We start from the raw sequence: 11724 nt of genomic DNA, 5'->3' as shown, positions 1-11724 counted from the left end.
TTCCACGTCTCCTTCTCATTCTTTTGGTGAAATTAAACCAGTTTAATTAAACCTAGTGTAAGCTACTCGCAATTCACTGGCTGCGAAGAGAGAGTAGTCGGCACACCCAATAACAAAGAACAAACTATTTTAGCCTAGGGTGGAAACGCTTATCGATCGTGTATGGCTATTTGCGTGTTAAGCTTATATTGGCGAGATATTCACACTCGTCCCTACAAAACAGCAACAGTATACATGTAGATCACAAGTAATATTAGCATGTGTTTTAAGTGCATTAATTATTGATATCGATCAAGGTCTAACTATAACCATTATCCCTCATAATAATACAATTGGGTGGTCCTTTTAGCTGTATTAATATAATGATGTCACGACCTATAGCTATAAATTCATATATACGTGTATTACATAGAATCTATACTTTCATTTTTGCTATCTTGAATCCTTACCTTCCGTGTAATATTCTAACGTATTAGATATAATATCCACGAACGTTCCTGAGACATATAGAATTATACTTTATCAATTTACATATTATTTCAAGCTGTAAATACTACCTTAGGTCCTGTCTTGTGCTGTATATGCTTTCTGATATACACGGCGTCTTGGAAACGGTTAGATGATAAAATATTTATGCCGCTCGCCTCAAACAGCAATTTGGGGGGCTATTTGTACAATCCATGTGTCACCAAAGTGTAATGGCGCTCTCTTCTTTGCACGCGATGCCATTTTCTGATGACTCACCACAGGTGTATGCTATAGTCACATCCTCTTTCAACTAGAGGCGGCGACTGTGCTGCGATCGTGCTGCGACCGCTGAGCGACCAAAGATTTACAAATAGCTCAAAGAATTTCACCGATAAAAGAAGGAATCTTTTTAAGTTTGTTCTATCTTTTGAATCATACTTCAATTTATATCATGCACCATACTATAAAATCATGGGTCACACAAATTCCATTTTTGATCACTGTGTGGTCGCTCAGCAAAATAAAGCTCTAGATCTGTTGGTCTTTTGATGGTGCTCTTTCGCTACAGATGTATATAATGGCTACACAATAACTGCCGTTCTGGTTCACAGGTTCTCTTACCTCTATCTGCGTACCCTTGCACGCCATTCGAGGTGACATACCATTCAGAAGAATTCGAATGTCTTGTTCTGGATTACAATACACGAGATATAACACTGTGTCGGAATATAGTTTGAATATGTTTGTCCATCGCTTGTTCGACCAATCAAAACTCACATTGCGAAGTCCATAATGGTTCATCTGAGGCAACCGTCTCTTGTATGGTATAGGACCAGTTCACTCGTCGTTCTTGTCTACGGTAGAGTCCTCCTCTCCATCTAGCTCGTCATCGTCCACTCCGTACGGCAACACGGCGTATCCGTACCCGTAGTAGCCGGGCGGTGTTGCCATGTAGGGGTCGGCCTGATGCTTGAGCAGCCACGGTGCGTGGATGGAGATGTTCAGCATCCCGTCCTCAGCGGATTCCTCCACGGTGATGTCGTCATACGGAGGGTGAGGCTGCATCAGGCCCGAGCTTCTGCGGCGCCGGACTGCCTTGACAGACGGCAGCTGAGTGCGCCCGGCCCCGTTGCCTGCAGGTGTCTTCCCCCTGCTGCCGTTGCCGCCCTTACGAGGAGATCCCGGTGGATCCTGTGCGTTGCTCTCTTCAGTGTTGTAACCGGAACTCACATCGCCGCCATCGGCAGAGGGAGGCTTGTCGCTGATTCTGGGCAGAACGACGTGTCTGTTCAGCCGCTTGTTGTTCCCGTGGGTGAAGTAAGGGAGAAGCTCACACCCCTCTATAACCTGGTGGCCGGCCTTGAGCTCTCTGTCGCTGGAACACAGCAGGCAGGACCGAACGTTCGTCTGAGTCGAAACTGCCGGGAACTCCTTCCGCTTGTTCTCCTCCATTTCTATCTGTTCCTGAAGCGAGGTATACACCTCTTTGACGTCATCCCGCTCTTTCTTCATGCTCTCTCTCTGCTCGAGAAGTTCCTCCTGCTTCTTCTCTGCCTCTTGTCGCTTTTTAAGTTCCTCTTCCGCGACTCGCTCGGCTTCACTTGCACGGTGGCTCGCTTCGACCTCTGCTACTTTTGCTTCCCGCTTTTCCACGAGTAGACGGCGGTTTACCGACCGGAGTTCCTCAAGATCTGCCATGGCGCGAATCTTTTCCTTCTCCACTGTGTCCATTTTGTCTTCCGCCTCCTTCAGCATCGCCTTGGTATTGCCCATAGATTTATCCAACTCACCAAGAGTTTTCTTCGCTTCCAATTCTTTCTTCCTAAGGTCCTGGTTCTCCTTCGTCATTTCCTTGTTCTTTTCTTGGAGGGTGCCGATCGCTTCGTTGGTCTTTTTTTTCAGCATGAACCTCTCGAACTTGAGTTCGTCCGTCAGTTGCTTGGCCTCTTCTCGGAGGTAGTCACACTCCATCTTCTTCTTCATCAGCTCGGTCTGAAGCTGGTGGATTTTTACCTTTGCCCGAAAGTCGTCGATGACGACCGGCGAGTTGTTGAGAGCCTTTATGGGGCTTCTCTTTTTGGTGGCGTAGGTTTTCTCGATGACTTCTGGAAGGGTGACGCCGTCCCCTTCTTCTATCTGGGTGTCCATCTCTCGGGTTGTTTCTGGTGGATGAGGCTGTATGTCATCCCGGGACCGCTGATCTCGGTTCTCCATCCTTCTGATGTTTAAGTCAGGATCGGCCAGACTGGCCCCGCTGCTGCGCTTCTTCAGGACCGCTCTGCTCATGGTAGTGCCGTCCCTCAGACCACCTCAGCTCTCAAAGGCTTGCAGTCAACTGGCCTTCGGCTAGCCGTTCTTTAAATATCCGTTGCGCTTCGTTTACCCTGCTCGGAAAGGTTGCCTTGGCGACGGCGGTTGCCATGTTTGGTTACCATGGAATCGTACAGGACCTATGATACTGCAGGACGCTGTTAGACAAGGTAACGGTTGCTAAGGTCCTTAAAGTAGACTCCACCAATCCCAGGTCTCTCTCAGTCTCCATTAACGTGACGTTTTGGGCCTAAAATTACATAATCGCCGAGAAACCACCGTGCATGTAGAGGGAGGCAGTATGACTTCGTGTTTATACAGAGTGTATTTGTATTCTCTATGTCTATCTACTAAATGGTACAAGTGAAAAAAGTTATATCGAAACGTCCGTCGATATTCCCAACCTTTTGCATGGACTATAACGTCTACTTTTTAAACTACCGTGATGGTAGATAACCGTTAATGGTATCTTAATTGTTCTATTGACTGTACCTGCCCCAACCTATTACAGTACAGACTCATACCGCCTGAGGTCAACAGTCGCTAGGACATCTGAATAGAAAAATGTGCAAGTCAACGAAGTACATTCATGTATACAATGTACACCTTTCTTCTACTAAACGTCTTCATCAAAATGATTTAGATGCTCCAAGAAGTCTTAACAACCTCCTTGCACCAATCCGTCAAAGAGTAGCTTACAAAAGCTTCTATCGTGTCAAATATGAGTGTAAGTTCATGCGGAGTAAAAAGGAAACAAGTATTAAAATCATACTGACAGTTGCTGCTTGTTCGACAATTGCAGATTCAACAGATTGCCTTAGATCTACATGTATATATTCACACGTGTTAGAAAGTAGCATGGATAGTTAGATGTTCAATATTTCAGAACCTATCGGCGCTGGCACCTTGCAAAAGTTGCCTGATATAGCCAACAGTATGTGGAACAAGTTTAGAGAACAACTTCATTTTTTTGCCCTTCCTGCTGTTAATTACACATGTTAACTGAGAAAGAAGTGTGTTGTCAACGTGTGTACAGGAACGATACACTGTAGCTAGCCGTTTGGGACCATATTCTCCTGTTCCTCTTGATTTATTGATGAAGATAATTGGTCTGACTGAAAACCAAATTACACGTCCGCGAAGAGATGAAATATTGATGGCGTTTGATTGCTCCGCAGAGGAAGCGCCAAGTCACATCCGCAGTCCCACGAGAGTTGGAACAGTTGTAGCTTACAGAATTACCTTTTTGTCATAGACAGATACGTGTGTCCTTGGCCTGGACCACTTGTTAGATGGTACGTGATCCTTGTAAAAGCTTGAATCTGGCCATGGCCTACTTGTAGTTTCCAACCCACCGTGGCTTGGGCGTTGACCGATATATTTTCTGCCTGGGGCAATTTCGAATACGATTGTTATGAAGTACTGCTCGCTACGCTATGCAGCACTTTCTCCACTAGCATTTTATAGTTTATAATAAGCATAGTTCACAGTGTCTTTTCAATCTCACACAGAAGACCTGTTGCATCACTATCCCTTTTCAACCGGTTCTTCCATGGCAATTACTCCAATGATCTCACATTACTTGTCCCTCCACTGAAAGCATTTCAGTGCAACACTGAGTTTTTCTTAAACGCACATACTATTCAATTCCCGGTTTCCAAGTCCTTCTACAGCAACAGTTTCTTTCCCCGGACTGCCAAACTTTGGAACTCTCTCGATGACAACAGTTTCCCTCCTGTCAACAACCTTTCAGCCTTAAAAAAATGTTAACCGCTACCTCCTTGTATAATTATTTCCAACATCTTACTTCATTGTCGTTAAGTGGTCAATATACAAACTCTACTGAGAACAAACAGCAAAGACATTTGCTGCCTCATGTGCCACCGTACCAGCTATAGGCACGAAAGGGACAAAACAATAACATCGATGTTATACAGTTAAATCTCATTAGTATCAGAGCCTTCTTAAAAGTCACGACAAAACACTTAATCTATAGCACACCCATAAAACATATGTTTGGTGTATACTTACGCAACCGTTTCACAACATGATTACATTCCAACACCAATTGTATTACTTATACATGACAACGTCATAAGATGGCTATTTTCAACATGGGTTATTATTTTCTATACGGAGAGCGGCGAAGCTGCTTCTCTGGGCATTAGAATCTTAAACTTCTCGAACTCAACGCCCCCCCCCCCCCAAAAAAAAAAAACGACAGATAGAACAGGTGTTCTATATTTTTGGTCCGGCGGTGATACCTGGTTCGGTTGGTTAAGCTTATGTGGACACCTTTCATGCACACAAATCCAATTTAAATATATGTTTGCAGACGGGTTGCTTTCTATAAAAAGATACCAAGGGACCTTTTCAGCGATACCAAGTTTAGCCAAGGAGGATCAGCTCAAGTTGCAGATTGTCTAATGTTATGGTTCATTTATGGTAAAACTTAGAACAATAATATCTCGGCAACAAAGGCGATCTTTCAATGTGTTTTGCGGATTACAGTTCCATACCAAGGAATCTTTAAAACGATACCAAGTTGAACCCGCCAGAAGATTATTTAAGATTGCGGCATCTCCGACGTATATACGGGCGTAAGGGGTAGTTAGCGGATAGCTAAGGTGACCCTATAATCGAGAATATCTCGGCAACAAAGCACAAATTTTAATGCGGTTTGCGGATTACAACTCCATACCAAAGGACCTTTTCAACGATACCAAGTTAAACTTGCCGGAAGATCGTTTAATGTTGCGGAAACTCCAGTGAATATACGCAAGAATGTACGCGCGAAAGTGTAGTTAGCGGTTAGCTAAGGTGACCCCATAATCGAGAATATCTCGGCAACAAAACACAATCTTTTAATGCGATTTGCGGATTACAACTCCATACCAAGGGACCTTTCCAACGATACAAAGTTGAACTTGCCGAAAGATCGTTTAAGGTTGCGGAGACTCCAGCGTATGTACGCGCGTATGTAAAGCCATGGTCGCAAAGCGCGTACGATTGCTCGCGATTTCTTGCGATGCGTAGTGTTAGCGCAATGCGTCGAAAGACGGGTAAGAATCGGAAGCAATGGTTTAAACATATAAAGCTGAGGTCAGAAAGCGCATCTAATATTTTGCGGTTTTCATCATCTTTCTATTCCTTACTAAGCAACTTTTTCCAAAAAAAACAAAGTTTGTCAGGCCGGACCTTAAATTCTAACTTGGAATCACGTTCTTAAGTCATCACCCTACCAGGTGCCGTGACAGGCGGTGTTTCAAAAAAAGGAGCTAGCTCTTGCGCCTAAACAGGACCCGCATACTCAAGAATATCTCGAGAAGGAAGTATCCGAAGATACTGCGGTTTGCATCTTTCTATTCCTTGCTAAGCAACCTTTCCAACCATACCAAGTATTCTAGGCCGGAAATTGAACCCTAAGTTGAAAACGCGTTCTTTAACGGCACCTGGTAGGGTAATGACTTAAAAGTCATCATCCTACCAGGTGCCGTGACAGGCGGTGTTTAAAAAAAGGAGCTAGCGCTTGCGCGTAAACAAGGCCCGTATACTCAAGAATATCTCGAGAAGGACGTATCCGAAGATTCTGCAATTTTCATCTTTCTATTCCTTGCTAAGCAACCTTTCGGCCCATACCAAGTGTTTTAGGCAGAAACTTTAACCCTATCTTGGAATCGCGTTCTTAAGTCATCACCCTACCCGGTGCCGTGACAGGCGGGGTCTCAAGAAAGGAGCTAGCGGTTGCGCCTAAACAGGGTCCGTATACTCAAGAATATCTCGAGAAGGAAGTATCCGAAGATTTTGCGGTTTGCACCTTTCTATTCCTTACTAAGGGAGCTTTCCAATGATACCAAGTCTGCCAGGCCGGAACTTCAAGCCTAAGCTACAATCGCGACATTAAGTCATCACCCTACCCGCTGCCGTGGCAGGCGGGGTCTCAAGAAAGGAGCTAGCGGTTGCGCCTAAACAGGGTCCGTATATTCAAGACTATCTCGAGAAGGAAGTATCCGAAGATTTTGCGGTTTGCACCTTTCTATTCCTTACTAAGGGAGCTTTCCAATGATACCAAGTCTGCCAGGCCGGAACTTCAAGCCTAAGCTACAATCGCGACATTAAGTCATCACCCTACCCGCTGCCGTGGCAGGCGGGGTCTCAAGAAAGGAGCTAGCGGTTGCGCCTAAACAGGGTCCGTATATTCCAAGACTATCTCGAGAAGGAAGTATCCGAAGATTTTGCGGTTTGCACCTTTCTATTCCTTACTAAGGGAGCTTTCCAATGATACCAAGTCTGCCAGGCCGGAACTTCAAGCCTAAGCTACAATCGCGACATTAAGTCATCACCCTACCCGCTGCCGTGGCAGGCGGGGTCTCAAGAAAGGAGCTAGCGGTTGCGCCTAAACAGGGTCCGTATATTCAAGACTATCTCGAGAAGGAAGTATCCGAAGATTTTGCGGTTTGCACCTTTCTATTCCTTACTAAGGGAGCTTTCCAATGATACCAAGTCTGCCAGGCCGGAACTTCAAGCCTAAGCTACAATCGCGACATTAAGTCATCACCCTACCCGCTGCCGTGGCAGGCGGGGTCTCAAGAAAGGAGCTAGCGGTTGCGCCTAAACAGGGTCCGTATATTCAAGACTATCTCGAGAAGGAAGTATCCGAAGATTTTGCGGTTTGCACCTTTCTATTCCTTACTAAGGGAGCTTTCCAATGATACCAAGTCTGCCAGGCCGGAACTTCAAGCCTAAGCTACAATCGCGACATTAAGTCATCACCCTACCCGCTGCCGTGGCAGGCGGGGTCTCAAGAAAGGAGCTAGCGGTTGCGCCTAAACAGGGTCCGTATATTCAAGACTATCTCGAGAAGGAAGTATCCGAAGATTTTGCGGTTTGCACCTTTCTATTCCTTACTAAGGGAGCTTTCCAATGATACCAAGTCTGCCAGGCCGGAACTTCAAGCCTAAGCTACAATCGCGACATTAAGTCATCACCCTACCCGCTGCCGTGGCAGGCGGGGTCTCAAGAAAGGAGCTAGCGGTTGCGCCTAAACAGGGTCCGTATATTCAAGACTATCTCGAGAAGGAAGTATCCGAAGATTTTGCGGTTTGCACCTTTCTATTCCTTACTAAGGGAGCTTTCCAATGATACCAAGTCTGCCAGGCCGGAACTTCAAGCCTAAGCTACAATCGCGACATTAAGTCATCACCCTACCCGCTGCCGTGGCAGGCGGGGTCTCAAGAAAGGAGCTAGCGGTTGCGCCTAAACAGGGTCCGTATATTCAAGACTATCTCGAGAAGGAAGTATCCGAAGATTTTGCGGTTTGCACCTTTCTATTCCTTACTAAGGGAGCTTTCCAATGATACCAAGTCTGCCAGGCCGGAACTTCAAGCCTAAGCTACAATCGCGACATTAAGTCATCACCCTACCCGCTGCCGTGGCAGGCGGGGTCTCAAGAAAGGAGCTAGCGGTTGCGCCTAAACAGGGTCCGTATATTCAAGACTATCTCGAGAAGGAAGTATCCGAAGATTTTGCGGTTTGCACCTTTCTATTCCTTACTAAGGGAGCTTTCCAATGATACCAAGTCTGCCAGGCCGGAAATTCAAGCCTAAGCTACAATCGCGACATTAAGTCATCACCCTACCCGCTGCCGTGGCAGGCGGGGTCTCAAGAAAGGAGCTAGCGGTTGCGCCTAAACAGGGTCCGTATATTCAAGACTATCTCAAGAAGGAAGTATCCGAAGATTTTGCGGTTTGCACCTTTCTATTCCTTACTAAGGGAGCTTTCCAATGATACCAAGACTGCCAGGCCGGAACTTCAAGCCTAAGCTACAATCGCGACATTAAGTCATCACCCTACCCGCTGCCGTGGCAGGCGGGGTCTCAAGAAAGGAGCTAGCGGTTGCGCCTAAACAGGGTCCGTATATTCAAGACTATCTCGAGAAGGAAGTATCCGAAGATTTTGCGGTTTGCACCTTTCTATTCCTTACTAAGGGAGCTTTCCAATGATACCAAGTCTGCCAGGCCGGAACTTCAAGCCTAAGCTACAATCGCGACATTAAGTCATCACCCTACCCGCTGCCGTGGCAGGCGGGGTCTCAAGAAAGGAGCTAGCGGTTGCGCCTAAACAGGGTCCGTATATTCAAGACTATCTCGAGAAGGAAGTATCCGAAGATTTTGCGGTTTGCACCTTTCTATTCCTTACTAAGGGAGCTTTCCAATGATACCAAGTCTGCCAGGCCGGAACTTCAAGCCTAAGCTACAATCGCGACATTAAGTCATCACCCTACCCGCTGCCGTGGCAGGCGGGGTCTCAAGAAAGGAGCTAGCGGTTGCGCCTAAACAGGGTCCGTATACTCAAGACTATCTCGAGAAGGAAGTATCCGAAGATTTTGCGGTTTGCACCTTTCTATTCCTTACTAAGGGAGCTTTCCAATGATACCAAGTCTGCCAGGCCGGAACTTCAAGCCTAAGCTACAATCGCGACATTAAGTCATCACCCTACCCGCTGCCGTGGCAGGCGGGGTCTCAAGAAAGGAGCTAGCGGTTGCGCCTAAACAGGGTCCGTATACTCAAGACTATCTCGAGAAGGAAGTATCCGAAGATTTTGCGGTTTGCACCTTTCTATTCCTTACTAAGGGAGCTTTCCAATGATACCAAGTCTGCCAGGCCGGAACTTCAAGCCTAAGCTACAATCGCGACATTAAGTCATCACCCTACCCGCTGCCGTGGCAGGCGGGGTCTCAAGAAAGGAGCTAGCGGTTGCGCCTAAACAGGGTCCGTATACTCAATACTATCTCGAGAAGGAAGTATCCGAAGATTTTGCGGTTTGCACCTTTCTATTCCTTACTAAGGGAGCTTTCCAATGATACCAAGTCTGCCAGGCCGGAACTTCAAGCCTAAGCTACAATCGCGACATTAAGTCATCACCCTACCCGCTGCCGTGGCAGGCGGGGTCTCAAGAAAGGAGCTAGCGGTTGCGCCTAAACAGGGTCCGTATATTCAAGACTATCTCGAGAAGGAAGTATCCGAAGATTTTGCGGTTTGCACCTTTCTATTCCTTACTAAGGGAGCTTTCCAATGATACCAAGTCTGCCAGGCCGGAACTTCAAGCCTAAGCTACAATCGCGACATTAAGTCATCACCCTACCCGCTGCCGTGGCAGGCGGGGTCTCAAGAAAGGAGCTAGCGGTTGCGCCTAAACAGGGTCCGTATATTCAAGACTATCTCGAGAAGGAAGTATCCGAAGATTTTGCGGTTTGCACCTTTCTATTCCTTACTAAGGGAGCTTTCCAATGATACCAAGTCTGCCAGGCCGGAACTTCAAGCCTAAGCTACAATCGCGACATTAAGTCATCAACCTACCCGCTGCCGTGGCAGGCGGGGTCTCAAGAAAGGAGCTAGCGGTTGCGCCTAAACAGGGTCCGTATATTCAAGACTATCTCGAGAAGGAAGTATCCGAAGATTTTGCGGTTTGCACCTTTCTATTCCTTACTAAGGGAGCTTTCCAATGATACCAAGTCTGCCAGGCCGGAACTTCAAGCCTAAGCTACAATCGCGACATTAAGTCATCACCCTACCCGCTGCCGTGGCAGGCGGGGTCTCAAGAAAGGAGCTAGCGGTTGCGCCTAAACAGGGTCCGTATATTCAAGAATATCTCGAGAAGGAAGTATCCGAAGATTTTGCGGTTTGCACCTTTCTATTCCTTACTAAGGGAGCTTTCCAATGATACCAAGTCTGCCAGGCCGGAACTTCAAGCCTAAGCTACAATCGCGACATTAAGTCATCACCCTACCCGCTGCCGTGGCAGGCGGGGTCTCAAGAAAGGAGCTAGCGGTTGCGCCTAAACAGGGTCCGTATATTCAAGACTATCTCGAGAAGGAAGTATCCGAAGATTTTGCGGTTTGCACCTTTCTATTCCTTACTAAGGGAGCTTTCCAATGATACCAAGTCTGCCAGGCCGGAACTTCAAGCCTAAGCTACAATCGCGACATTAAGTCATCACCCTACCCGCTGCCGTGGCAGGCGGGGTCTCAAGAAAGGAGCTAGCGGTTGCGCCTAAACAGGGTCCGTATACTCAAGACTATCTCGAGAAGGAAGTATCCGAAGATTTTGCGGTTTGCACCTTTCTATTCCTTACTAAGGGAGCTTTCCAATGATACCAAGTCTGCCAGGCCGGAACTTCAAGCCTAAGCTACAATCGCGACATTAAGTCATCACCCTACCCGCTGCCGTGGCAGGCGGGGTCTCAAGAAAGGAGCTAGCGGTTGCGCCTAAACAGGGTCCGTATACTCAAGAATATCTCGAGAAGGAAGTATCCGAAGATTTTGCGGTTTGCACCTTTCTATTCCTTACTAAAGGAAGCTTTCCAATGATACCAAGCCTGCCAGGCCGAAACTTCAAGCCTAACCTACAATCGCGACATTAAGCCATCACCCAACCCGCTGCCGGGGCAGGCGGGGCCTCAAAAAAGGAGCTAGCGGTGGCGCCTAACCAGGGCCCGAATACCCAAAAATATCTCGAGAAGGAAGAATCCAAAAATTTGGCGGTTGGCACCTTTCAATTCCTTACTAAGGAAGCTTTCCAATGATACCAAGCCTGCCAGGCCGGAACTTCAAGCCTAAGCTACAATCGCGACATTAAGTCATCACCCTACCCGCTGCCGTGGCAGGCGGGGTCTCAAAAAAGGAGCTAGCGGTTGCGCCTAACCAGGGTCCGTATATTCAAGACTATCTCGAGAAGGAAGTATCCGAAGATTTTGCGGTTTGCACCTTTCTATTCCTTACTAAGGGAGCTTTCCAATGATACCAAGTCTGCCAGGCCGGAACTTCAAGCCTAAGCTACAATCGCGACATTAAGTCATCAACCTACCCGCTGCCGTGGCAGGCGGGGTCTCAAGAAAGGAGCTAGCGGTTGCGCCTAAACAGGGTCCGTATACTCAAGAATATCTCGA

At 47.0% G+C, this 11724-nt stretch overlaps 1 protein-coding gene across 1 annotated transcript; it reads right to left on the bottom strand.

Moving 5' to 3' along the window:
- Positions 1–812: 812 nt before the first annotated feature.
- Positions 813–2826, bottom strand: LOC118415103 (vicilin-like seed storage protein At2g18540). Its single transcript, XM_035819460.1, has one exon. The coding sequence runs from the start codon at positions 2752–2754 to the stop codon at positions 1306–1308; it is 1449 nt and encodes a 482-aa protein (XP_035675353.1). The 5' UTR covers positions 2755–2826; the 3' UTR covers positions 813–1305.
- Positions 2827–11724: the final 8898 nt, after the last annotated feature.

Source organism: Branchiostoma floridae, chromosome 5, assembly GCF_000003815.2.
Source record: "Branchiostoma floridae strain S238N-H82 chromosome 5, Bfl_VNyyK, whole genome shotgun sequence".
NCBI classification, from domain to species: Eukaryota; Metazoa; Chordata; class Leptocardii; order Amphioxiformes; family Branchiostomatidae; genus Branchiostoma; species Branchiostoma floridae.
Note: the sequence above shows the minus strand (reverse complement) of the source record. Positions and strands in the feature narration are given on the sequence as shown.